The sequence below is a fragment of the Falco biarmicus genome, chromosome 9 (genome assembly GCF_023638135.1).
Source record: "Falco biarmicus isolate bFalBia1 chromosome 9, bFalBia1.pri, whole genome shotgun sequence".
Taxonomy (NCBI): Eukaryota; Metazoa; Chordata; class Aves; order Falconiformes; family Falconidae; genus Falco; species Falco biarmicus.
In genome coordinates this window covers 15,297,539-15,325,181 of record NC_079296.1, presented here as the reverse complement: position 1 = coordinate 15,325,181, position 27,643 = coordinate 15,297,539, and the positions used below count along the sequence as shown (strand labels likewise).

Genomic DNA, 27,643 nt, shown 5'->3' with positions numbered 1-27,643 from the left:
AGCCCTGCCACAAGGCATCTTCAAGACTTCGTTTCATCATTAGAGGGAGCTGAATGCTGGAGTCCAGAACAACAGGGCTCAGGGCCAAACAGTGTCAGCTCAGCAAGACGGTCACCATCTTGCACCATGAGTCATCTGTCAGGACAGGGTGCAAGGCCAGTGCTGTGCCTTCTGGGGATGTTTCTCCCTAGTTGGTTCCCTAGTGCTATGACTGCTTTTCAGCTTCATCTCCCCATGCATCTGGTCAGGCTGCTTGGTGGAGGCGAGATGCAGTAGTTAGCCAAGACTGGCAAGAATTACCCTCAGCGTGGCTGAGATGCTGCCTCTTGAGCTACTAAGATTAGCCTCAAAAGCCTGTTTTCTTAGTCTTATTTTGTAATTAACTATGTGTTTAATGCTGATTCTCTGTATATTAAATCAGTTTGACCTGTGAAGGACAGGAACAGAGATGTCACTTATTCTGCTATTAAATACGTCCTGAAGAAAACCAGCTGGCAAAGTACAAGGCACAACCTTTTACTTACTTCTGTAGTTGCCTTTTGAAATCCCCCCATATTCCATTTTTTTCCAGGAGTTTTGTGCTCCTGCTGTGGGTTTGAAGCATTGCCAGGGAGAGAGCTCTCTACAGGACTCTGCCACTGCATACTTGTGTCTTAAATCGCTGAGTGCACCTCAACAACGCAGTGGTAAGAAAATGAGCAGTTAATGTTGCTCAAGTGTTAATTGTGCCAGAAATTAAGAATGTATTTTCAGAGCCCCAACCCAGCAGTACTAAGAGCATTCAATTAATGTGTTTGTGTGATTTCCCTGAATGGGTGGCAGGAATCTGCCTGATCACTTGGCTCCAGGCGTAGCACGCACAGGCTGTAGCAGCCGATGATGGCACATTAAGCTTGGTTTTTCTTCCCTCCGAAGAAATCAGAGAAAATCAGGGTATGTGGAAAGTCTTGTCTGTAAGTCCCCTCAGACTTGGCAGGTGGTCCTTTGGGCCTCTGGTGCTGTTGAAGCCAGTGGCACTGCCCTGCAAACGGAATAGGAAATTGAGGTGAAATACCCTTGCTCTACTACAATGCATTAATAGCTGGAGCAGAAGATCTCACTGAAAGAGAAATAACTGTGTATGCTCGCTTTTTCTGTACCTCCCTGTAGGGAAGGTAAGGTGCCTCCTGTGCTATAAGCAGTATTTAAATTCTGTGGACAGGCACAGGCATTGCAGAGACGTTAAATTGTCTGTAATTGGGCAAAATGTTAAAAATTCTTCCAATACTTTATGAAGCCAGTTTTGCAGTGAATATTTCTCTGATATGGAGAAATAGCGTGAAATGGGGACAATGGACATCGATTGTGATTGTATATGTCTGCTCAAGGAATGCGGGTATGGTGACCGGTCATGGGTGCGGTGTCTGGTCACATAGGCACACAGCTTTGAGGAGATGCCTGCCCTTCTTCCTCTAACAAAGGGGCTATTTATAAAAAGGATGAGAAAAGGATGAGAGACATTCCAATGTTATCTAGAGGAAGGGAGTGCTAAGTCTTCTTGCTGGAGAAGATCAGATGGTCACAAGGACCTACAAACCTGCAAGACCACCACATTCCAGGCAAAGGACTGGTAAGCTAATTAACATACGAAGCCAGAGTAAGCGGGTTTAGGTAACGAATATGTATAGGCGTTAATTGAATATTCATTTGTTTTATTGTATAAATGTGAAATGGGGCACGCACGCTTGTGGAGGAGCGATCCCCCATGCATCTGCGTGCAATAAACATACCTACTTTATAACTTTTGAGTTACAGAGTTTAATTCCGTACGTCACCTCATGGGGTAGGTTTCACCTTTTGCCTGGTATGTGATGGTCTTGCAAGTCTGCAGTGTTCTTGTCGGTCCGAGCTAATGGATGTCCTTGTCGACCATCTGGTCCTTCTGCTTGTTTCTTTTACTCGCTCCCTCTAGATAACTTATAAACAGGCCCCTTGTCAGAGAAAGTTAGAGAAACGGACTCCTTCTTTCGCTAGCTCTTTCATTAATTATTTCGTTCAAACTATGGTTCCACGACCTGATTACTAGACCTACATATCACTATTATTAAAGTTCACGGTTTCTTGGCAGGTAGCTACGAGTTGTTTCATTCGGTTGCTCTCAGTCCTTGGCCGTGGTACAGGGCTGTACAGAGGATTCCACAGCAGCTTGTGTTGTGCAGCTGCTAGTTCCACTAAAATATATTTCTTATTCCTCTACAGTTCTATGAAAATGATTTTATAAAATCAAATAAGGTTAGTTAATTGTAACCGTTAGCAAATCTGTAACACGGGGACCCGGCTCCTACCGGCCGGGCCCGGGCCGCGGCGGGGCGGGCGCGCTGCGACCCGCGCTCGGCGGGACCCGCTCGGCCAGGGCTGCCGCCTCCCGCCGGGCCGGCCGGGTGCGCGCGGGGCCGGCCGGGAGCGGCAGGCGCGGGCGCGCCGCGGGGCACGCTGGGAAGTGGAGTCTCCCAGCGACAGGGCCCGCTGTGCCGTCAGCGCCGGGGAACAAACGTCTCCGGGAAGCTGCAGGTGAGCTCTGGGTGGGGCACGCCGGGCAGCCAGGTGTCACCCGAGCAGCGGGCGGTGCGGGCTGTCACCCGAGCAGCGGGCGGTGCGGGCTGTCACCCGAGCAGCGGGCGGTGCGGGCTCCAACATGGGGAGCAGGCACTGCAAGGTGGCACCTGCTCCTGAGGAGGAGGAGGCAAAAGCAGAGTTGCCGGGCCCGGCGGGGCACGGACATGGGCCGCAGCCCGGCGGCGAGCCCGAGCCGGTGGAGCCCGGCCACGAGGCGGGGCCCGGCGGTGGGCCGGGCACGTCGCGGCACGGCGATGGGCCGGGCCTCCAGGGCGGCAGCGCAGGCTGGGCGGGCCCTGGCTGCTGCCGCCGGCGGTGGGCGAAGCCAAGGCGGCGCAGGCGCGGGGCGGCCGTGGCGGACGGCAGCGGGCAGAGCTGGCTGGCGGCGGGCAAGGAGAAGGTGAGGGGCGGCGGGGGCCGGGGCGGGCCGGGCCGGCGGTGCCGTGGGTCCGCCGGGTTCGGTTTGGCGGTTTTCCCTCCCCCTGGCCTCCCCCACACCCTTTTTGGGGGGGGGTTGGTGTCATTTTACTTAGTTCCCCGCCCTTGGTTTTCTCCCCGGCCGCGGCGGCGGCGTATGTGAAAGTCCTGGCGAGGGGAAAGTGTCCTGGAGCGGTTCGGGCTTCCATTTTGGAGTTCTGCCAATAACGGGGCCTTCTTTCCCCACCTGGAGGCCGAGGCGCGGCGCGGCCCGGCCCGGCGGGGGGGCGGAGGGCGGGCTGCGGGCTGGGGAAACGGGCAGTTGACCGAACTGCCTGGGGCTCGCTTGCCTGGGGGCTTCACCCTGCTGGAGCACGAACGATTCGGCTCGGAAGACCCAGCCGAATTCAAGCGAACGGCTTATCAGACTAGCTTCTCCGGGGTGAAGCGGGTGCGATTGAAAAATCCGTTGTAGGTTGCTTCTCCCCTTAGTTCACAGTGACTACGCTGCTTGTATTAACATGGCATTTGTCTGTAAGGACTGTAATGTTCCTTCTCAAAGTGTTTCACAGAGTGGGAGACCTTACTGTCAGGTGTTGATGTTTCACTTAACATTCAGATTTCATTGCCCTTTACTCATTTTTCCTCAATGCTCTTAGTTAGAACCCTAAAAAAACCCCACCCCGAGATACTTCTTTTCATCTCCTTGTAGTTGCCGGATGGAGTATCAAGTCGTTTCCCAGCAACTCTTAGCTGTGTACAAAAGTTGAACGTTTGCAGCTCTGAGTCTCTTGTCGTAAACTCATCACATTCGATCTTACTTTAGCCTTTTTTTTGGACGTGTTTTGATTTTTATTTTTCTTCCCCCCCCCCCCGGGCGACAAACTCATTGAAGAGCGTTTCTCTTGTCCTTACACTTGGTCTTTTTACCCAGTGGAGTTGGGGCTGGGGGTTGACATCATTCTCACAGAAGGCATGTTCTGTTTGGATTTCAGATTATTATTATTTTTCACAGCTGAAGGAGTATCAGCAGAAGAAGAGCCCTGGAGCAGCTGCAGCAAGTAAGGAAAACCGCAAAACTAAAGGAGACCGTCGACCTGAGACTCCCCTGGGCGATGACCAGCAGCCTCCAGAGAACGTGAGTGCCTCGGTCTTTGTCCCAGCTCATTTGCTACCTCCTTGTTCTTTGGTTTTCTGAACAACGTGACTAGAGCCGGGAAATGGTTATGCGGGTGTAATGGATGACTGGCGCAGCTGCCTGTATCGCCAGCACGCGAAGCGTGCCACAATAGTTAGCAGCTACCGCTGCTGGAAGGTGCACACTAGAGCTCAGGGTACGTGCCAAAGCCGTGTCTGATCATGCGGTGCTGTCACGCAGCCCTGGGTGTGCCCAGAGCTGCTGCTTTGAGCTGCGTGCTCCTGGCCAGCCGGAGGATGCCGGTTTCTTTGGCTCCCTCCGATCGACACTTTCTCTCTGTCCTTTTCTGAGCCGTTCCCCCTTTTCTTTCACCTCCTTCAGATTCAGAACATTCTGAAGGTGCCGGTGTCGGACCTGAAGCGCTCCAATGGGGTAGCCATACCCTCATTGGACAGGAGGAAGGTGAGGCAGTGCTCTGTGTCCCTCGCAGTGACTCGCTCTCCCTACTGCATGCTTCAGGTTCTGTTTACGCTGGCCTCGATTTCCTGGGTGGAGCCTTGTCCTGACATAGCCCCTGTCAGTTGCTTGAGTTTTGTTGCTGTTTTTATTATCATGGAGCTAGTTGATACCATGCGTTGCCATTGCTCGTAAAGTGCTTGCGCCCTTCTGGTTTGTGTTGAACTGAACGTGTGAAAAAGTGAACCTTGTCAAAACCTCTTCCGCAAGACAGCTGAGCTTTGAGGAAAAGGAGGAGTGTGGGGTGAGGCGATAAACTAACTGAGCTGCTGAGGGCAAGTGCAGTAGGGAGAGGCAGTGTTTTCTTAGTCTGTATTTCTCCCGCTGTGCGTGTCGTTGCTGTATTCCCTAGGGCCTTGCTTCTGAAGGGCATGACTCTGCTGATCTCCAGGCAAGCAGCTGCCCTGAGGAAGCTGTCTAGTTACTCCTGCCAACCCGTTTTACAACAGGTGATGAAACTTGCGCAGGGGATGTACAGTCTGGCAAGTTCCAGTGCTGGGTTTAAATAGGTTTAGGCAGGAAGTCGGATCCTTTGAGTCAAGCGTTTACAGGCTTTAGCGTCTTCACGTTGCCAGGCTTCTGAAGAGGAAAGGGCAGGAACTATGCCGATAAGCAATAGAAACGTGTTCAGGCACAAACATAAAACCCCAGCCTTTTTAAACCAATTCTTTTCAGGCAGTTTATTTAAACGGAAGGCTTGATCAAATTGTGATAGAAGCTCAGGGAAGTCAAATTTGGTAGCCCAGAGTTGTCTTCCGCTGTTGCTGTGGCAAAGCTCTGATTTTCGTTTCACTTGCATCATTTTGGTAGCTTATTTTCCTACCATTGTTTCAGTTCAGTTGTCATAAAGTAACTCCTGTTTACTACATATCCGTGCGTCTCTTATCAATAAACGTAACTATAGTAATCACCAGGGGTACCAGTTAGATGCAGTGAAACCTGCAAGATGGAATGGACTTCACTCTGATTTGCCTTTGTATTCCTTTTGTCCTATTAATTCTCTTGATATTTGATGTGGAGCTTTAAGCAGTCAGCTCAAGAAAACACTCCTGGATCTCAGCGGTGTCTGCAGTCATCCTATTGAACAATATGATATTTAAGCATTGAGAAGCAAAAAATCCTGGTTTAGAACATAAACTTTCAGCAGTGGGAAGAAAAGCTGAGTGGGATGAATGGACAGCATGTATGCATGGAAAGATGTATTCTTGCTTTAGTGGGAAAGAATGGGAAATCAACCTGCATCATTGACATTAGCTTGTCGCAGAGGGAGTCTGCATCTCTCCTTACCCAGAAAAGGATGTTTTCTCTGTGTGGTACTTTGGAGTGAAAGGCGCTATAAGGAGTATTATTGTGATAGTCAGTTCTTCCTTAGTAGTGACTTGTTTCCATGGGGAATAAAACTGGCTGACTTGACTGCTTTGCTTGTAGTCTACATCATATGTGAATGGAGAAAGTGCTGTTTCTTCCACAAATATTAAGGAAACGGAAGGAGGTTGTTCTCAGTGTCCCCGTCCCCCCCCCGCCCCCTTTCTTATTTGCTACTGTTGATAACTTACTGGGACTCTGCTTTCGGCAGTGTTAGCGAGACCTAATTGAATGCACAGTTCTCGTTCACTGCTGTCTAGTGTTGTCTTGTGCTATCATCGGGTAGTTGTGATCAACACTGGGGGGCAGGTATCGGAGGTGTTTCCAGTTTGGGGACTGGGGATAATCTGGCTTCCGTGCAGCTGCCGTTCTTATTTCTGAGTCACTGTTGGGTCAAAATGAAGCCTTGGCAGAATGGATAAAATGTGTTGATGTCTCAGCTGCTTTTGTTGAAACGGTAGATTTTTGTTTTGTTTGGAGAATCTGATTATCACAGTTCGATAGGATTTATTTTTCTGTCCTCTTTAATTCCTGCTTTTTTTCCTCCCCTCCTCCTCTTCTGCTCCTTCCTTTTTCTCCTGTCTGCATGTGCCCATCAGACACGTTACCGGGAGCTGGCAGTAGCCCTGGATTCCAGCAATCTTAACGAACAAGCAGTTCGTTACACAGATAGAGGAACTGGTAAGAAACAACCCAACCAACCAGTCTGACATGGTCCTCGCTGCTCCTCCAAGCTCTTTGGGTGTCTGCAAAGTTATGGGTTCTCTCCTAGTGCCACAAGGAAGGCTGCTTACACGGCACTCTGTAGGGAACAAAATGAGCTGCACGGAAAACCTGTTAAGGGGCTCAAAGTCTAAGGCCGCTGGTGAATGTATTGGCTCAACTGAGGAACAAGAAACGGAGTTTTGTTGTTTCCATTTAAGTGTGCTCTGCTGATCTCATCAGGCTTTCCCTGGATGATAAGCATCCTGATAAAACAGCTATTTCTGCGCCTGGTCCGAATCCTTAAAACACACAACTCTGGTGCTGGCAGCAGTGTGAAAACCTGTTTCTGCAGGTGGTGCTGCTGGTCTAACGATATCGGCAGAGTGGGAGCAGTAGGCCTGAGAGGGTCTGGGGCTGGTTTCTGATCATATCCTCAGCTTCTCTTGGCGCGATGAGTGAACTGCTTTGTCCTGTGGCCTGCATGGATTCCCGCTGCAGCTTTTCAGCCTTCAGCTTTAACACTGCAAGAAATGCAGCCAAGTGGACTTGTTTCAGTCTGACAAGAGCCTTTCTTGTGTGAAATGCTTTTCCCCATTTTGTTCCTCTGTAAAAGTACACTTTTTGCAAAGTTCAGCATTTCCCGGTGTACCCCGTGACCCCCCCTTGTTGTTTTCCTTTGGGCTTTGGGTTATTTTTGTTCCATTCTGTTTCTTTTTGTGTTTTAGCTGGGCTGCAGAGGAACTTGGCATAGTGCATTGCCCACCCAAGATTCTCCTTGTTTGCCCGCTTTTACGCTGGCCTGCAACTGTGTAGGGCCTTTGCTGCATTTGTGGTCTTGCCTTTGCTTTTGCTGGTTATGTTGTGCATGGGCATTGCTAGAACCAATACTCTCGCTCATCGCTCTTCCATCTGTAGTCACCTTTCAAAATGCATTGAAGTAGTAGCAGCAGTAGTAAAGAAAGAGCTTGGACAATGCTCGTTCTTTGGGAAGGCAAAAAAGCCCTGCTTATGTAGTTAGTTACGAGGCATCTGTGAAGAAGCTGTCAGGGAGACAACAAGCAAATAGCAAACACAGCAGCACAGTTGTGTGGCGGCCTGGGTAGGCAGCTGCCACCTTTGTCTCCTTCACCTCATATCTAAAGGTGCATTACCTACGGACAACAAATCTCCAAATACTTCACCGCTAAGATGGAAATGGGCTAGGACAGAATTACCCCTTCTCTTTGTATCTGGCTTCAGCCCTCCCATACCACCTCCTGCAGAAGTCTGCCAACACAAGTGCGGCTCTGCGTGACTTAAGGCCAGCTCTTCAGTGGAAGAAAGGTCTGAGGTCTCAGGTCAAGGAAAAGACTATGTTTTTCTTTGGGGTTATTGGTTGCTTGGTGTTGTTTTTTTTTTATTGGTGGTGTTTTTTAAAAAAACCCCAGCATTTCTGGCGATCATCCCAATACACCAGGATTACTGCCATCAGTTGCACAGATGTGGGGGTGCGAGTTTAACTGAAGGTGGTAGATGCTCAGATGTAGACATGGAGGGGTTTCAGCAGCGGTGTTGGAGAACAACTGTGGCAGTCTACTGAGCGATGAAAAAGATGCCTGGCATATGAAGTACATTAGTGAGGGCAGCTCCAGATCTCGTATTTTTAATAGCTAAGATGAACTTCCTAGTCCTCTACAGAAAGGACTACAGAAAGTGGAAATTCTGTTTGCGTGAATTGGGCATGTATCCTACTTTGCTGAAGTGAAAATGTGTTTCAGATGTATGAGAGTATTTTCTCTGGTGCATCACTTTTCTTCCACAGAAAGAGCAGAGCCAGGAGGCAGTGGATCAGCTGGAGAAGGTAAAGTGTGTCCTGGTTTTGGATAGGCAGAAAAATAGTATCTCTTCCTTGGCGGCGCAGAGAGTATAGTGGGCTGTGGCCCAGGCACGTGTGGTCTTGTCTTATGTTAGATTCAGTTTCATTTGTAGCGTAGGGTTGAATGATTTGACTTCATGAGTTAGGCCTGCCTGGCAGGTAGCGTTCTTATTTTGACACAAGCGAACGTTTAAATACTCAAGTATTAGAGGAGTGTGGTGGAGGCAGGAGAATACAAGTCCTTGCCAGTAGCTTGCTTCCAAGCACTACCGTTTTTATGCTAGCAGCGATTGTGCTATGCTGTTACTGCCAATCTAGGATGGATAAATAGTGAAGGCGTTCAAATAACGCAGGGCTGAAGTATGTCTTTAAAAGGCTGCTGTCGTTTCGATGCTGCAAGTCCTACCAATGTATCACTGCTTTTTCAGTTTGATACAAAACAAGGGTTACCCATCTGTGTTTTTGTGCTAAATAGGCATCATTTCTTTATACAGGAAAAGAAGGAGTTGGAAAATACATTTTCTGAAGAGCAAGCCGCACTGAGGGAACAGCTACGGGTATGGCAGAGCCTCCATTACAGTAACACTACCTGCCTTCTGCTGTTCTCTGGATTACTGACCATTCATAGTCTTTACTCGGGAAGCCGCGAGCGCGTTCCTTCAGGAAAACTGGGAGTCAGCCCGACTGTGCTTAACTGCACGAGCTCTTTCCCTTTACTGAGTTAGCCTTTTGTGGCAACAGTGATGTTGCAATTACAAGCAAAGAAGTTTTGTGCTGAGCCGATTTTCCTTTCCCAAAGGTTCGTGTCCAGACTATTGGAATTGTAACTTCTGAGAAGTCTGAGTTGCAGGCGGCCCTTGCACATACTCGAGAAGCTGCAGGGAAGAAATCAGGTAATTGACTGTGGGCACTCCAGCTCAAGCTGTTGGTCAAAGTGTGAATTTCAAGCCAGAGGCATGACAGTTGCTGGCAGCCAGCTCACAGCAGTGGCCGACTCCTCGGTGGGCAATACTTGGCACCATCGCTGCCTCTGTCGCCAGAGCTGCCCCCAAGTGGGAGCATGTTGATCCCATGGCAGTTGAGGTTCTTTTTTGCATCACTAAAGCCTTGTCAGCCCTGTTCAGCCCCGGTGACTACCCCAGGCTGTTCCTTTCTGACTTTCTTCTGATCCTTTTAAAACTTAGTTCCCTTTTCGCCACCCTCCCTCCCACACAGCTATCGCGTAAAGGTAGGTTTTACCCGAGCCCTTCATTCTGAACCAAGTTTGAGCAACAACTTCTATTAGAAAGATCCCAACCAACATATTGCCTATTCTGCAGAGGAAGTTTCGTCATCTCCCTCAAAGTGAGGATGGTAGTTACAGAGAGCTTTACTGCCCAGAGCTGCTAGTGAGCCACCTGTAGAGCCAGGGGCGGAACCAGGTCTGCTGACTTGCAAAGCTCTGTGCTGCCTTAAGAGCTTGTTGACAAAGCAGAAAGTGCTGTTTAGCAGTTCCAAAAAGCTCTTTGTGGTCCAGCCTCAACTCACTCTGTTCTGACTTGTTCAGGAGAAGCCGAGAGCCTTGCTGCTTGTTTACGTTCATCTCTCCAGAGGGAGTCGGAGCTGGAACGTACTTTGGCCTCCATCTCTCTGCAGCAGAAACAGGCAGAGAAGGTAAGAGTCACCTCTGCTTATGCTTCACCAGCAGCTCTGCCTTTGGCTATTTGCTTGTCAGTACACTAATGCAAAGTCTGTAGTCCCTGCTCGGAGAAGGGGCAGAAATTAACATTCTGAATTGTTAATTAACCTTGTAAAGCCCTGTGTTCTCCATGGTCAAGGCAAACTTCATTCAGGTTTCTGTGACCACTAATCATATGGTCCAGTTGCTGTCTTCAGATCCGGCACCTTACTTCATTAGTCTTGCCAGCTCCACACGCAACAGAAGCGCCACCGAGACCTTGTCTCAGGAGGGTCTCCATCAGGCAGACACTTCAGTGTTGATATTCATCCAGAAGTCTGCAGAAATGACCTCACGTTCAGTTAGTAGCATCGCGTTTGAAAAGGCTGAGCAGATTTATTCCTGGCAAATTCAGGAGGTTCTAAGCAACCTGTCCTGAAGGGTTTTGCCAAAGTTTTGATGCTTTCCACTTCAGCTGATGTGCTAAAGGAGAAATATTTTGCTGAAGTCTGCAGCTGAATCGGTCATTTCTTTTTTTCTGCAGCGTAATGAAGAGTTAATGAAGGAGCGAAAAGACCTGAAACAGGAGCTGTACAAACAAAGGTAAGTCCATTTGCTGCTTGTTACTGCAGAGTAACACTGCTCTTCCCGGTAGAGCCACAAAACATCACAAGGGGCATGCACCACAGGTGGTGACTTGGGAGGTTGGATATTCAGCTTAAAAAAAGTGACTGGATGTGATGTTTCTGTGATTCTAACTGTTACGACTAGCTGGATTGTAAGTTTATGACATGTACTTGCCCAGACCCATAGTACATACAGTGATGCTGCTTTAATTTTGGTTTGTTTCAGCAAAAGCAGTGAGGAAATTAAGCAGAAGAATTCACAGCTGTCACAGCAGATTTGCTGCCTGGTTTCCAAGTACTCAGCCTTGCAGTTATATATAACGGATTTGCATGAGGAACTGGAAATTGTTGAACGGAGGATCCACCAGGTGCCCATACTGCTTCCAGGCTGTGAGGGTAGATCACACTGACCGTTGTAAGACTTTGCTTCTGAGAGTGGGGGCAAGGCTTAACCCTTGTTCGGAAAGGAAGGCACAAAACCTCATCAAGGCATCCTCTTGGTCACAGGCCTTCAGCGAGGCCTCTGAGGAACAGAAGGTCTGTTTGAAGGAGCTGGAGCAGTAGACTGAAAGCTGTTGTGACGCTGGTCTGCGAAAAGAATGTTGTACAATATGAGAGGGTGACTGAACATACAGCGCGTGACAATACAAAGACTTTTCCTGCTTTGTATCTGTTTGGCATTTTGGTTACGCAGCTGTCTCGTGGTCTCACTGAGAAGCCAGTTGAATAGGGGTGGTGTTTGTACCCACCCTTGCAGAAGGTGAATTGGACAATGGTAACTTGAAGGTCAGCTGGGGAAAGTTAAGAGAAGCAGCCAGTTAGGAAGGGAATTCAGGAAGCCAGCTGTTAGCAGTTCAGAGAGCAAGCCGGTGTGAACCTGAGCCTGTGAGGGAAGAAACTGCTCTTTTGTTTATTGTTGGTTTTGGTTTTTTTTTCCTCCCCAGTCAGTGGCTTAAGTTACCCTTGAAATAAAGGCAGCTGCTCCTCTTCTGGGAAAAGTACTGTGTGCCAACTGACATGCTCCAGACACTGGCTTTAAATTCCTGACGTGTTTGACAACTTTTAGACCACCTGATCTGGCTGTGTAATACAGACTCTGGAAATGCACAAAGTTTCTGAGCCAGATTTTTAGATTAAGAAAATAGGTTTTAATCAAACAAGTCGTAAATACAAAATTGGTAGGGAGGAGCTGTCTAGCTCAGCCTGTTTTACAGGGCTAAAATCTAAGCTTTTTGATTTTAATCTCCTTCCCCCCTCCTCTTTTTTTTTTTTTTTTTTCATTGAACATCACCGTGAGTTGGAGCACTTTAAGGTTGCAACATGGATCATGTGGCAGGTTACTGTCAGGGGAAAGGCTATGCAGAAGTGGCGTGTTAACATTTTGCCATGACTTTTTGATTTTTGTTGGCAGTTGTCAAATCAGGCAGGGAGTCTGGATGCAAAGCAGCAGTTGCAGGTGGCACTGGAGGAGAAGGCAGGCCTGGAAACCCGGGTTGCTCAGGGCTTGTACGGAATGACATCCAGATCTTCATGTCTGTAAAGAAACTTGTGTGGCAGAAGAATGCAGCCTGAGCTTTGTGTTAACACTGGTTTCTTCAGGCTTTATCCCTGAAGCGGTCACTGCCAAATTTATTTAGCCAATACGATTTTCTTTGTGTTTTGTTTTGTTTTGAACAGCTCTCAGGGTCAGTTTTCAGGCTCCAGGATGAAAGAGATCACTATGCAGAGAAACTGAAGGAGGTGCAGAGAATGTGGCAGCAGTAGGTGCAGCAGTTCTCTGAGCAGGTAACACCAGGGGCAGCGTCACAGCTGCTCTAGACAAACACAGGCAGGAGTGAATGCACCATGAACGTTGTTTTAACTTTCATGGTGTGGCCTTGCAGGTCCGTGCAATGGCAGACGAGGAGGCGGAGGAGCATATGGCCTGAGGAGACGATGACGTGGACTCCCGAGTTCAACCAGAAGACCTTTTATTAGTCCAGAACCCACGCTTATAATATCCTCGTTTGCTGTTCACGCGCCCCATACTAAATTATCATTGGTTAATCAATGCTGTTCACACACGTCTTGGCTACATATAATTGGTCAATTACTAAGCTGCAAATGCACTGAACTTCTTGCCTTTTTTTTTCTCTCTTCTTTCTTATCTCTGCGGGTTTCGTGTTCTCAGCCAGCCGCCGAGATGTGGCATCGCGCATCCGCTCTGGCCTTGCTTCATACCCCGTCTTCCTTCCAGGCGTTCAGCCAACCTTATCGTACTTTCTCTCTTCTTTAGCCTTCAAGGCCCTTCACAGGCATCGTGGCCTCCAGCACTGGCCATAAAGCTCTCTACACTTCCCCCGTCTTTATTTTGAACAGAAACAACATTAGAGGTTAAACTACTTTTGAATCATAGGTCTTACACAGTTCGGCATACAGGGAATAATGGTCAATAAAACTACAATTACCAATAACAATATTGCTCCGCGTGTTGTAAACTCCTGCAACCGTCTGGTGGTTCCCCGAGACTTGAAAAGATTCCGCAACCAATCTCCCAAAAGTTCCTGCCGTAAGCCCTGTGACATGTCCTTCAGTTTTTGTAACTGACTGTGAATCGACGCGGAACAGCCCGGAAGGTTCGTACAACACATTCCTTAGCGCTGTGCACTGTAGGCTACTGCAGAGGAACGAAGCTGGGTTAATCAGCACTGACAATGTACAGCTGTGGGCTGGCTTCAGGGGCGGTGGGTTGGCTGGTGTAGACAAGGTGCAGCTGTGGCTGGTTCTGTGAAGCGGTTGGGCAGCCGAGGAAGAAGCAGAGAGGGTGAGCGTGCCCTGGATGAGGCGAGACTAGAAGGCAGCAGAGGGACTGCCATGGAGAGTGTGATGGTAAAAGACCTGGCTGCAGCTGGCTCCTTTGGAGAGTGCTGCGACAGGCCACTCTCTGCTGTTCACTTGCCTTCTACAGGTGAGATCACATCCCTCCTTTCTTTCTGTCTCATGCTGGTTTCTTCTCGTGCTCCCTCAAAGTTATGTGACTCTTTGCTGCAGGTTCTCAGCTGCACGTTATCAATGTCAAAACAACCCACTGTCTCTGTTCTCTACAATTCACCCCTGTTTGTGGTTTTTGGTTTTGTTTCTTTGCTGGGTTTTTGGGTTTTTATTTTGTAAAAGGTTGCTTTACCATGTTATGGAGTTGTCATCCTTTTTCTTTTGTTTTCTGTCTCATGACTTAATTACCAGTTTTAGCCTTCTTTTATGTGTACGTTCGTACATTTCAGTCGGGTTCACAAAATGTTAAACTTGTTATCGGTGCATTTCCTACAGAGGTCAACATACAGGTTTATGATTATTTACAAGAACATGCAATAAGCTATGGAAGTGTTATGAAAATATTTTTCAGAAACTTCTAATCAAATAAACGAGCATGAGAAATTGTGTTTAACTTGTAAATTCTGTATGTAAGCTGTTAAGAAACATTTTCTCTCCTAAAATGAAAAGATAAAACCTACTTAAGAGCTCTTGAAATCTTGCCCTTGGGCGAGTGTTCCGCTGTGCCTCCATTCTAAGGCATGGAAGTGGAAGTTGCGTAGAGCAAAGTTTCACTTTAAATAACTGCTCGACTGTTATTGCTGCTTTTCAAAGAACCTGGGAGCACACAGTGAAGACTTGGAACTAAGCAAACAGCTGAATGGACACCTCTAGATTGTTACTGGAATTAAATGCAGAAGTTAACTATAAAAGTTTCTCAAAATGTTCTGGTTGCTTTGTGTTGGTGGTTTATATCTAGATAGGTATAGAAAACTATACACAAACAGGGAAATAAAAAAATGCTTAAAAAATAGGGAAAGATAAGAGTATACGGTATTTATAGCTTAGTCACTTTTTTTTTTTTTAAATTGTAGAGAAACTATTACCTGAACATGCAGTACATCCACAACTCTGAATTAATACCGGTTTTGTAGTGTGATATAGTCCTGTATGAACCATAAATCAACTACATGTTAAATCACTCTTCTCCATCACTGTTGTCACGATCTTTGAGCTTCGTAGCATTGCCTAGGTCACAATCCTTTAGCTTAGGGAACTTCGGCAGGTGAAAGTGCAAACATCTATTTCTAATACAAGTTTGCAGAATGCGGTTTAGCCACAAGACACTTTATGGAGAGATATTACGTTGTATGGTGTATAATCTATGAGAAGTGGGAAAATGGTGTTCCTGAAAGAAAACGCTTCACTGGATCGTTACTTTGGAACGGGTTTTGCACCTGCTATACCGCAAGAATCCCCTAAGCAGTGATGTATCTTTGTGGACTTTGAGATATCTGTGTGATTAGGTTTAAACTTAACACGCAACCTGATTTCAAGTACAACTCTAGGCACAAGCGTGGGAAAGAGCATGCTGTCAGGACACAATCTTTCTCGCTTACAAGGTATCAAAGGGTATGTTACTCAAGTTAAAGTCTAACTTCTACGACAACTTCATTTCCACCAAAGGAGCTGCAGTTACGTACGCAAACTACTGCAGCTCAACTGAAGTTTCCCCGCTGCAACAGAGTACAGAATGCTTTTCCCACCGACCTTAAAGGTTGTGGTGGTGGGGATGAAGGTGTGACAGATACTTCTAACCCAAAACAAATGTTCAGCTGTGTTAAATTCACCTGTACACAAAGAACACGTTATTCCTTCTGAGGCAACAGCTGAGGATTTGAACAGTCTCTTTTCACCTTGAGCTGTTCCCAGTTTAGAGGTTATGAAAAAAAGAAATAACTCAAAAGGTATTCTGTCAATATGCTGATGCAGTTGCATGCTAAATCTGGTCACACTGAAATAGAGCTATGTTCTAGCATTCATATATAGGTAGCACTCCATTACAGCTTATGAACAAAATTCAGAAGTTCATCTTATCTCACATTTCTTGGAATTCGATCAGGTTGCAGTCTTATTAAAGTCACTGTGTTTTTTGTTTTGGTTTGGTTTGGTTTGGTTTTGTTTTTTAATGCAACCAGAGACACTTGACCGTAACAGAGAAGCCCGTATTGACATCTCTGAGCCCGGACACAAACCACAGCTGCACGTACCACCAGGCTCAGGGCAGAAATCATTCACGCAGTTGCATAGCTATGTACCGCTACACGCATGCAGACACCTATTTGTCACTAGATAACCGTGTTCATCTTTCCTCCTCTCCTTCACAATACCTAGCTGTTCTCTCATCTCTCGTTAGGTCAGCCATTCCCTATTTTCCTCTCCTGTATATCTCTTCAGACGTTCTCTATCCTCCTCTTTTTTGCTTGTGAATTGCGACAAGGCAAAGGTTGTGTGTAGCTGGGTGCCCGTGACCTGATTTATGTCACACTCAGCTAAACGCTGAATACAGGACAAAAAGGCATAGGAGACGTAAGGCAAACATCAATACGGGGGTTAAGACGATTATAATAAATCCTGGACTACTTTTGATCCACGGCCCAAAGTTTCCCAGCCGTGAGAAGAGACCAAAGGCCTCCCACCCCTGGCTCTGCTGCGGATCTTTGTTTTAAGTTTTGTATGCTTTTGTGGATTGATTCATGGTGGTCACTCAGACTGACGTAACGCAACCTATCAAAGCCTTCACACCCTTGTCCCTGCGCTAATAATAAAAATCAATAGCAACTCGGTTCTGTAGCAACATACGACGGACAGAATCGACACCTGTTAATAAGCCAGGAAAAATAAGAAATAGTATTGTAGCATTACTTTCTTTAGCAAGCCAGCAGCCTTATTTACGAAGCCAGTTAAGAGCGTGCACTATTCTTACAGAAGAGATTAGAGAAGCAAAAACGTGTCACGCTGCATTCCAGAACTCAACCTGGGAGTTACAGTCTGCTGTGAGTTCTGGGTTATAACCATTTGACACGTGTTGGGGTTGCGCCTGTGCAAGGGCTGCGATGCCCATGTTCACTTTTCATTGGCATTATCACAGCTAATTGTTTTAAAAGCAACCCTTGAGCTTCCTCCTGCTCGACTTGTTGTTGCAAACTATTCTGAAGCCGATCAATAAAGTTAGTCTATGACTCTCTAGGACCCTGCAAGACCGTGGCGAAGGACGCACTAGAGGCTCGCCCAGACTCCCGTATCCCCCTACCCGGACTGCCTTCGTAGCCATCTCCTCCGTCTGCAAATAGCTGTCCCTGGGATGCCTTGCCTGAGTCACAGGATCGGTCGGCACAATTATTTTCTCCAGCCAACGGCTCACAGTTCACAGCAGTTCCCCGATTAAGCTTTTCAATCGAGGCCACTACACATAGCTCGCAAAAACCAGATAACCACATCATGCACTGCGTCGGTGTGCGTACCACACAAAGCAATGACTTCCAATAATCACATGGTGTGAGTGTATAAGGCTCTGCCATCACTCCAAGAAGGGACACAGCAAATGTGTTATGGATCCCCCCTTCCCGCACGGCTTTGCTTAACCCTTTAACAGCCTCGTATTGCACAGGCTGCCACTCTGCAGGTTGATTTGGCTGACAAAATAGTGAACGTGCCATGGCGCCTCCCAAATGCCCTCGCTTAAGCGCTTCCCGCCTGCATTCCTGCCACCGATCCCTCAGACCCCCTTTCACCCTCCCCGAACATACAGCCAGTGCATCAGGGGGAGGAGGAAAAAGGTCTAGCTCCTCTTCCGGGTCTATAGGACCTGGGTCCAAAGGTTTATCGGTGTCAATGGAATCATTGTCCGAGTTGTCCTGTTCCCGCGCTCGGTCCTGTGCTGTGAGGGTCGCTGCAATCAGTGACAGGAGCTCTGGGGGCAGAGGAGGTGTGGAGGGAATCGCCGTCGTCGACGGTGTGTTGAGAAGAGCCGCGCTGTCGGGGGGATTTACAGCCTCCCCTGGTTTAGCACCGTTAGTAGAATTAGCCCACGCTTGGCAAAAGAGGAGTCAGAATTTGCCAGCAAGGCGCTAAACACATGCCTGCCACGGAGTCCCCCTCCACGGCAGCATCACACAATCGCCTGCCGACCGCTTGCCAGGCAGGAATTTGCAAAGTGCCATCAGGTGGAAAGTCCAGCACTTTGTCACGGATCCATTCTAGCAGAGTCACTAGCTGCGGACCCATCATCACGTTCTCTAACAAAATTTGTGTAAAAGGAGAATATAGTGCATTTTGCGTGACAGTTTTCCGTAGTTCCTTAATCATTTCCCAGTGAAATGCCTGATACTGGCCTGGGTGTCTATCTTGTAATATCACGGGAAACGCGTGCGCTCCTTCTTTCATACTTTCCAAGCGCACTCTCCTCCACCCCTCTGTAACGCGTCTGCCGATAGCATTTTCATCATCGCCGCTGCTCCCCTTATTACCGCTCTGCCGCACCACTCGCTTCCTCCTTACTTTTGACTGTTCCTGTTTTAGCCGCAAGAACGAAATGTGCTGCTCCAGTTCCTCCAGGCTGTAGCCTCTGTAGCAGTAAAGGTAATTCGGCACCTACCCATTACTGGGTAGCGCTGCCACACCGTCACCATTGAGAGTCCTCAGAAAACATTTGAGTAATAGATGTTCCAGTTGTCTCAGAATAGAGGTTAAGAATTTGCTCCCAGGTTCACGCACTGTTTTATAGGCTCTTCAATAAGTGAATTCCTGAGAAATGTGACAGCTGCTTTATTCAGACAGGACAGTTCAATACAACTTCACCTTTTGCCATTCACCACAGAAATGATACAGAACCTCTAGCTACCCGAGCAGTTAAGTACAAAAATGCAGAATACCCAGACTCACCCAGATGTGATCATAAAACAAAACCAACCCCCAAGCCACCACAAATTCAGCCTTCTTCCCTTGCTGCTTCCGAGGGTTTTTTCTTTTCTTTCAAAGCAGCTATTACATTGCACGTTTGCATGCCCTCGCTTCCTCTATTATTCAGTAACCAAACAGCCCCTGGATGCTGGAGAGAAGCAAGGTCTCCACGGGAAGAGTCTTCACATCAACCTGAATTACGGCCTTTCCAACAAACGAAAAAAAAAATATACTGTCCCATCAGACAGGAGACAAAATCATCCAAAGTCCTACATCCCTTTCCCACAAGCAGGACACAGCTGACAGATTCAACAGCTTTCACGTTGTAAAGCTGCTCGGAAATAAGGCTGTTCATGCACGCGCTGTTGCAATTCCACACACAGCTTCTGAGGCCACCTTCTGTCCGTTCTGAACCAATACCACACCAAACCGTCACGGCCCAGTAAGTGTCAGCTTTGCAGGACGGGGCAATCTTCAGGTTCAATACTAGTCGCTAAGCTCCAGGTCGTATGTATTCAGGGTAGAGCTGCTTTGTAGTAACCCCTCGGATAACAGCTGGAAAAGAAAGACGGCTATTTTCATTACAGAAGTATCAGACCAGTCAGAAAAGTTGTGTTTTCCTCCCAGTAGCCCCTAACTCTCTCACAGAACCTCCCATAGCTAAGGAACCAACCTAAGGTTTTGCAGCTGCGCTCTCTGCTTGTCTCAACACTCTTTTAAAGTATATGAAGAGCAAAACTGACAAAAATTGGTAAGACTGAACAAAGTTTGGCAGTACATAACACAGACTAAAATAGCAGTAGATGACAATTCTTTCGCATGTTCGGTTCTAAACACATCCTGCGAAAATAACGACAGAAGTGTTTGTGCCTGCACAAGTGGCTGGGCAATGAAAGCCCTAGAATTCAAGAATCTTTAAAACAAGCTCTGCCTTCGTGGCGTAGTACCTTCTCTCTCTCTGTCTACATGAAAACATTGACTGAGTTGTTCATCAACAGTTTTCCCCTTCCTTACCCAGTTTGCCCAGCAGCATCTGCCCAGCATCTTTAATATCATTGTACTCATGGAGCGAGCAGAGAAATGTGCTGCTCCAATTCCTCCAGGCTGTAGCCTCTGTAGCAATAAAAGCAGAAAAGGTCAAAAATGCCGCACGGCGAGTGTTGCCCCTACTGACCCAGCACAGCAAGGAGATTTGAGACGCTCAAGCCTGGCACTATCCAAAGCAGAATCCGAAGGCAGCAAGTACAGTTGCTGCAAGTCATCAACACGAAAGCTACAAATGAGTAGACCCTCACTTTGAGTGGGGGTTTTTTTGCCGCATCGACTTACAAAAAAACCCCAACCCACCCGAATTCTCAGAATCAAGTAGGAACAGGAATAGGCTGTGGTGAATTCAGTTTATATCTGTATCTCTAATCTGTAGCTAGTGAAAAAAAAAGGCGTGGTGGTAAAGCAAAAAAGCTTTGGGAACAGCCTTTGTTGCTCTGCCGTTTCCATTCTCTGTACTACACGTGACCTTAGAAAATAACACTCCTTTGCAACAAATAACCCACAGAGATACCCTCTCTTTAAAAACCAAGCAGCAACTTGATCTCAAAAGAGCTGCTAATAAGCAGCTGCCACAGTAGGTCATAAGAAACCACAGTTAAAGCAGTTGCGCTACCCTGTAAGCGGCACCCATCTCTTTCCAGGCCCTTCGCTTGCCTGGGAAACACCTCTGCTTCTTGAACACCAACGTTTAACCCACTCGCTTCAGACAGGAAATAAGTAGACACTTGATCGGGATGGAACAAACAAGGAAACCGTTTCATCCGGGGCTAAACCGGGCAGGTCATACAAGCCACAATCTCAATTTTAATTCTCACATGAACAAGGCCTTCTGGTAGCATGATGTGTCATAGCATCACGACGGTTAAAACCATTCATTCCCAGTTCACAGGTAATTTGCCTCAGCAACACCTGGGGTAAAGTTAAAATGCTCCTGTCCCAGCTCCTAGTGAAACCTGGGTTTGCTTTACCAAATAAAGTGGAAAGAATTCTCCCTTAACGGGTCCCATAAATCAAAACAACGCTGTAATCAACGTTGCACAACACCACGATAAAAACGGTGGCGTAAGAGGACGGCTTTTAGCTCTAAGCCCTAGACCGTATTTTTTTTTTTAAACAAAACCAACTGAGGCATCACAGCGGACACTGAGCTCGCCAAGGACGTACTCGGACAAGAATTGTGCAGTTTCCTGGTCTAGAGCAAGGTCTTTCTGCTTCAACTCTTCGATTTCATACTGCAGGGCTTCTTGGCTGGTTCCATTAGGTCGGCAGGACGCGGGACGGGGCATCTGTAGAGCACAGGAGACATTTCACGCTACCTCAGCCCAGGGGAAGATGCTGCGGTGCTGGGGGGCACTAACCAGAAAATCCTCTGATGTGTCTGTCAGTGGATAAAAGAGGAGAAAAAAGGGAAAACGTGTCTCCTGGGCAGGGAGGGGGGAAGCTCAGGTAAAAGACTGATGGGTTTCTGTAACGTTGCCCCGCCCCCCATCATATTCTACGGCGTTTTGTAGATTTACAGCGTCAGGTGACAATAAGACCGTAACCCCCACAATTTCGGTGTTCAGAGGCGCTGCCAGGACGAGGCAGCGCCGGGGGGCGAGGCCGGCAGCTCCGCCCCAAGAAAACACACCCCCGGCCGTGCCGTGCCGGGCCGTGCCGGGCCGGGCCGGGCCGTGCCGTGCCGTGCCACAGACGGCGGCCGGGGCAGCCCTGGAGCAGGGCCCGCTCCCCCCAGCCCGCGCAGGGCCTCACCGCGGACCTGCAGCCGGCCGCGCCGCTCCGCCGGCCGCCACCGGAGGCCCTGGCAGAGCAGAGCGGCGCCGCGTCAGGGGCCGGGCCGCGCCGCCTCAGCGCAGGCACGGCCCGCGGCGGGGGGCGGGGAGCGGCTGGTACCGAAATCTCGGAATGAAAAACTTGCCGACCCCGATGTGAGGGAGATAAGCGGACACTTCTTTATGGACGGCCGGGTGCGTGAGTGAGTCCTAATTACTAGACCTACATTCTTTGTGTAAATATATTTACCCGTAACTGATTGTCCCCATTCCATGCCATTTCTTTATATCACTATTATTAAAGTTCACGGTTTCTTGGCAGGTAGCTACGAGTTGTTTCATTCGGTTGCTCTCAGTCCTTGGCCGTGGTACAGGGCTGTACAGAGGATTCCACAGCAGCTTGTGTGGTGCAGCTGCTAGTTCCACTAAAATATATTTCTTATTCCTCTACAGTTCTATGAAAATGATTTTATAAAATCAAATAAGGTTAGTTAATTGTAACCGTTAGCAAATCTGTAACACGGGGACCCGGCTCCTACCGGCCGGGCCCGGGCCGCGGCGGGGCGGGCGCGCTGCGACCCGCGCTCGGCGGGACCCGCTCGGCCAGGGCTGCCGCCTCCCGCCGGGCCGGCCGGGTGCGCGCGGGGCCGGCCGGGAGCGGCAGGCGCGGGCGCGCCGCGGGGCACGCTGGGAAGTGGAGTCTCCCAGCGACAGGGCCCACTGTGCCGTCAGCGCCGGGGAACAAACGTCTCCGGGAAGCTGCAGGTGAGCTCTGGGTGGGGCACGCCGGGCAGCCAGGTGTCACCCGAGCAGCGGGCAGTGCGGGCTGTCACCCGAGCAGCGGGCGGTGCGGGCTCCAACATGGGGAGCAGGCACTGCAAGGTGGCACCTGCTCCTGAGGAGAAGGAGGCAAAAGCAGAGTTGCCGGGCCCGGCGGGGCACGGACATGGGCCGCAGCCCGGCGGCGAGCCCGAGCCGCCGCAGCCCGACCGCGAGCCCGAGCCGCCGCAGCCTGGCGGCGAGCCCGAGCCGGTGGAGCCCGGCCACGAGCCGCGGCCCGCCGACGAGCCCGAGCCGGTGGAGCCCGGCCACGAGGCGGGGCCCGGCGGTGGGCCGGGCACGTCGCGGCACGGCGATGGGCCGGGCCTCCAGGGCGGCAGCGCAGGCTGGGCGGGCCCTGGCTGCTGGCGCCGCTGGTGGGCGAAGCTAAGGCGGCCCAGGCGCGGGGCGGCCGTGGCGGGCGGCAGCGGGCAGAGCTGGCTGGCGGCGGGCAAGGAGAAGGTGAGGGGCGGCGGTGCCGTGGATCTGCCGGGTTCGGTTTGGCGGTTTTCCCTCCCCCTGGCCTCCCCCACACCCTTTTTTGGGTTTTTTTGGTCTCATGTTACTTAGTTCCCCGGCCGCGGCGTGGGCGGCGTATGTGAAAGTCCTTGCGAGGGGAAAGTGTCCTGGAGCGGTTCGGGCTTCTGTTTTGGAGTTCTGCCAATAACGGGTCCTTCTTTCCCCACCTGGAGGCCGAGGCGCGGCCCGGCCCGGCCCGGCGGGGGGGCGGAGGGCGGGCTGCGGGCTGGGGAAACGGGCAGTTGACCGAACTGCCTGGGGCTCGCTTGCCTGGGGGCTTCACCCTGCTGGAGCACGAACGATTCGGCTCGGAAGACCCAGCCGAATTCAAGCGAATGGCTTATCAGACTAGCTTCTCCTGGGTGAAGCGGGTGCGATTGAAAAATCCGTTGTAGGTTGCTTCTCCCCTTAGTTCACAGTGACTACGCTGCTTGTATTAACATGGCATTTGTCTGTAAGGACTGTAATGTTCCTTCTCAAAGTGTTTCACAGAGTGGGAGACCTTACTGTCAGGTGTTGATGTTTCACTTGACATTCAGATTTAATTGCCCTTTATTCATTTTTCCTTAATGCTCTTAGTTAGAACCTTAAAAATACTCCACCCCAAGATACTTCTTTTCATCTCCTTGTAGTTGTAGGATGGAGTATCAAGTCGTTTCCCAAAAACTCTTAGCTGTATACAAAAGTTGAACACTCATCGCATTAGATCTTAGGTTAGCCTTTTCTGGACGTGTTTTGATTTTTATTTTTCTTCCGCCGGAGCGACAAACTCATTGAAGAGCATTTCTCTTGGTCTTTTTAGCCAGTGGAGTTGGGGCTGGGGGGTTGACATCATTCTCACGGAAGGCATATTCTGTTTGGATTTCAGATCATTATTATTATTATTTTTCACAGCTGAAGGAGTATCAGCAGAAGAAGAGCCCTGGAGCAGCTGCAGGAGCTAAGAAAAAACGCAAAACTAAAGACGACGGTCGGCCCGAGACTCCCACGGGCGATGACCAGCAGCCTCCAGAGAATGTGAGTGCCTCGGTCTTTGTCCCAGCTCATTTGCTACCTCCTTGCTCTTTGGTTTTTCTGAACAGCTGCCCTGAGGAAGCTGTCTAGTTACTCCTGCCAACCCGTTTTACAACAGGCAATGAAACTTGCGCAGGGGATGCACAGTCTGGCAAGTTCCAGTGCTGGGTTTAAATAGGTTTAGGCAGGAAGTCAGATCCTTTGAGTCAAGCATTTACAGGCTTTAGCGTCTTCATGTTGCCAGGCTTCTGAAGAGGAAAGGGCAGGAACTATGCCAATAAGTCACAGAAACGTGTTCAGGCACAAACATAAAACCCCAGCCTTTTTAAACCAATTCTTTTCAGGCAGTTTATTTAAATGTAAGGCTTGATCAAATTGGGATAGAAGCTCAGGGAAGTCAAATTTGGTAGCCCAGAGTTGTCTTCCGCTGTTGCTGTGGCAAAGCTCTGATTTTCGTTTCACTTGCATCATTTTGGTAGCTTATTTTCCTACCATTGCTTCAGTTCAGTTGTCATAAAGTAACTCGTATTTACTACATATCTGTGCGTCTTTTATCAATAAACGTAACTATAGTAATCACCAGCGGTACCAGGTAGATGCAGTGAAACCCGCAAGACGGAACAGAGTTCACTCCGATTGGCCTTTGGTATTCCTTTTCTCCTTTTTTTGTGTGATAATACAGCAGCCGTTCTGTCCAGCAGACAGAGTGAAAAGCTGAAAGTCCCTCCAGCTGGACCTTGTACGTGTAGGTTGCGTACCGGTAGAACCCGAGTGACGTGACATACTGTTAGCTCTGAGGGTGCTGGGTGTGCCTGTCTAGCACCAGAAAGCATGTATTTTGATTGGGGTTTTGCTCTTGTCACGGGGATTATTTTCAGTGAATGCTCGTAAGCTCAGTTTAAGTTAGATCTCAGAGAAAGAGGCTGGTTTCACACTGGAGGGTGAGGTGAAGATGGGTGGTCCGGTGCTGTTGCTGAGCTGGCATTTGGTCTTGCAGTGCAGGCCTACCTGCATCTGCAGTTTTAGTCCTGTTCTGAAAAAGGAGAATTATGTTCCTTCTTGTTTTCCCAGTTTTTTCCCCGCTCTCGTTTTCTTGGCACGGAGAGATACATTTTGATCTGATTGGCTGTTATGTGGACCGTTGTGCCTGGGGTTTCAGAAATCATTTGAAAACTAATCTTTAATTGCAATATGTCATGACAGATTTCTTTTTCCAGTTGCCGTCTTGTAAAAATCCTGCATCAGGAGAATGCTGTTCAGAAGCTCACTTGGCGCTAATAGGGCAGAAAAGCTGATTGTTGGCATGAGCTTCTGCTGCCATTGGTGTCTTAACGCGAGGCAGACCCTTCCCGTCTCAGCCACTTCAGCTTTCTTGGCTGTGAAACACAGAAATCTCCTTTCCTCCCTCTTTTTTTCTTTTTTTTTTTTTTTTCCCATTGGACATCACCGTGAGTCGGAGCACTTTAGGGTTGCAACATGGATCATAAGTGGCAGGTTACTGTCAGGGGAAAGGCTATGCAGATGTGGCGTGTTAACATTTTGCCATAACTTTTTGATTTTTGTTGGCAGTTGTCAAATCAGGCAGGGAGTCTGGATGCAAAGCAGCAGTTGCAGGTGGCACTGGAGGAGAAGGCAGGCCTGGAAACCCAGGTTGCTCAGGGGTTGTACGAAATGACATTCAAATCTTCATGTCTGTAAAGAAACTTGTGTGGCAGAAGAATGCAGCCTGAGCTTTGTGTTAACACTGGTTTCTTCAGGCTTTATCCCTGAAGCGGTCACTGCCAAATTTATTTAGCCAATACGATTTTCTTTGTGTTTAATTTTGTTTTGAACAGCTCTCGGAGTCCGTTCACCAGCTCCAGGCAGAAAGAGAGCAGTATGTAGAGAAAGTGAAGGTGTGGAGCATTTGGCAGCAGCAGGTGCAGCAGCTCTCTGAACAGGTAACACCAGGGGCAGCATCACAGCTGCTTTAGACAAACACAGGCAGGAGTGAATGCACCATGAACGCTGTTTTGACTTTTATTGTGTGGCCTTGCAGGTCCGTGCAATGGCAGACGAGAAGGAGGAGCATGTGGCCTGCGGAGATGATGACGTGGACTCCTGAGTTCGACCAGAAGACCTTTTATTAGTCCAGAACCCACGCTTATAATATCCTCGTTTGCTGTTCACGCGCCCCATACTAAAATATCCTTGGTTAATCAATACTGTTCACGCACTTCTTGGCCACGTATAATTGGTCAATTACTAAGCTGCAAATGCACTGAACTTCTTGCGTTTTTTTTCTCTCTTCTTTCTTATCTCTGCGGGTTTCATGTTCTCAGCCAGCCAGCCGCCGAGATGTGGCATCGCGCATCCGCTCTGGCCTTGCTTCATACCCCGTCTTCCTTCCAGGCGTTCAGCCAACCTTATCGTACTTTCTCTCTTCTTTAGCCTTCAAGGCCCTTCACAGGCATCGTGGCCTCCAGCACTGGCCATAAAGCTCTCTACACTTCCCCCGTCTTTATTTTGAACAGAAACAACATTAGAGGTTAAACTACTTTTGAATCATAGGTCTTACACAGTTCGGCATACAGGGAAAAATGGTCAATAAAACTACAATTACCAATAGCAATATTCCTCCGCGTGTTGTGAAGTCCTGCAACCATCTGGTGGTTCCCCGAGACTTGAAAAGATTCCGCAACCAATCTCCCAATAGTTCCTGCCGTAAGCCCTGTGACATGTCGTTCAGTTTTTGTAACTGACTGTGAATCGACGCGGAACAGCCCGGAAGGTTCGTACAACACATTCCTTAGCACTGTGCACTGTAGGCTACTGCAGAGGAACGAAGCTGGGTTAATCAGCACTGACAATGTACAGCTGTGGGCTGGCTTCAGGGGCGGTGGGTTGGCTGGTGTAGACAAGGTGCAGCTGTGGCTGGTTCTGTGAAGCGGTTGGGCAGCCGAGGAAGAAGCAGAGAGGGTGAGCGTGCCCTGGATGAGGCGAGACTAGAAGGCAGCAGAGGGACTGCCATGGAGAGTGTGATGGTAAAAGACCTGGCTGCAGCTGGCTCCTTTGGAGAGTGCTGTGACAGGCCACTCTCTGCTGTTCACTTGCCTTCTACAGGTGAGATCACATCCCTCCTTTCTTTCTGTCTCATGCTGGTTTCTTCTCGTGCTCCCTCAAAGTTATGTGACTCTTTGCTGCAGGTTCTCAGCTCCACGTTATCAATGTCAAAACAACCCACTGTCTCTGTTCTCTACAATTCACCCCTGTTTGTGGTTTTTGGTTTTGTTTCTTTGCTGGGTTTTTGGTTTTTTTTTTTGGTAAAAGGTTGCTTTACCATGTTATGGAGTTGTCATCCTTTTTCTTTTGTTTTCTGTCTCATGACTTAATTACCAGTTTTAGCCTTCTTTTATGTGTACGTTCGTACATTTCAGTCGGGTTCACAAAATGTTAAACTTGTTATCGGTGCATTTCCTACAGAGGTCAACATACAGGTTTATGATTATTTACAAGAACATGCAATAAGCTATGGAAGTGTTATTAAAATATTTTTCAGAAACTTCTAATCAAATAAACGAGCATGAGAAATTGTGTTTAACTTGTAAATTCTGTACGTAAGCTGTTAAGAAACATTTTCTCTCCTAAAATGAAAAGATAAAACCTACTTAAGAGCTCTTGAAATCTTGCCCTTGGGTGAGTGTTCCGCTGTGCCTCCATTCTAAAGCATGGAAGTGGAAGTTGCGTAGAGCAAAGTTTCACTTTAAATAACTGCTCGACTGTTATTGCTGCTTTTCAAAGAACCTGGGAGCACACAATGAAGGCTTGGAACTAAGCAAACAGCTGAATGGACACCTCTAGATT

The 27,643-nt window shown here is 48.6% G+C and overlaps 2 protein-coding genes and 1 long non-coding RNA gene across 3 annotated transcripts; 2 read left to right on the top strand and 1 right to left on the bottom strand.

The window, feature by feature from the left end:
* Window positions 1-10,091: 10,091 nt before the first annotated feature.
* Window positions 10,092-11,118, top strand: LOC130155375 (uncharacterized). The gene is made up of 3 exons (XR_008824047.1): window positions 10,092-10,244; window positions 10,793-10,851; window positions 11,101-11,118. It is a non-coding gene; the product is annotated as an uncharacterized LOC130155375 (long non-coding RNA).
* Window positions 11,119-19,119: 8,001 nt separating this feature from the next.
* Window positions 19,120-20,962, bottom strand: LOC130155078 (DNA repair protein SWI5 homolog). The gene is given in 4 exon segments (XM_056352024.1): window positions 19,120-19,181; window positions 19,641-19,701; window positions 19,703-19,739; window positions 20,841-20,962. Coding segments are annotated over 4 exon segments (282 nt in total).
* Window positions 20,963-21,631: 669 nt separating this feature from the next.
* LOC130155077 (golgin subfamily A member 2-like) lies at window positions 21,632-26,000 on the top strand. Its single transcript, XM_056352022.1, has 5 exons — window positions 21,632-21,643; window positions 22,406-22,729; window positions 23,681-23,803; window positions 25,636-25,740; window positions 25,839-26,000. Exons 1-5 carry the CDS (start codon window positions 21,632-21,634, stop codon window positions 25,902-25,904), a joined length of 630 nt encoding a protein of 209 aa, XP_056207997.1. The 3' UTR covers window positions 25,905-26,000.
* Window positions 26,001-27,643: the final 1,643 nt, after the last annotated feature.

Coding starts and splice junctions, on each gene's coding strand:
- LOC130155077 (XM_056352022.1), top strand. Junction 22,730..23,680: donor TGGCGGCGGGCAAGGAGAAG/GTGAGGGGCGGC, acceptor TATTTTTCACAG/CTGAAGGAGTATCAGCAGAA. Junction 23,804..25,635: donor ACCAGCAGCCTCCAGAGAAT/GTGAGTGCCTCG, acceptor TGTTTTGAACAG/CTCTCGGAGTCCGTTCACCA.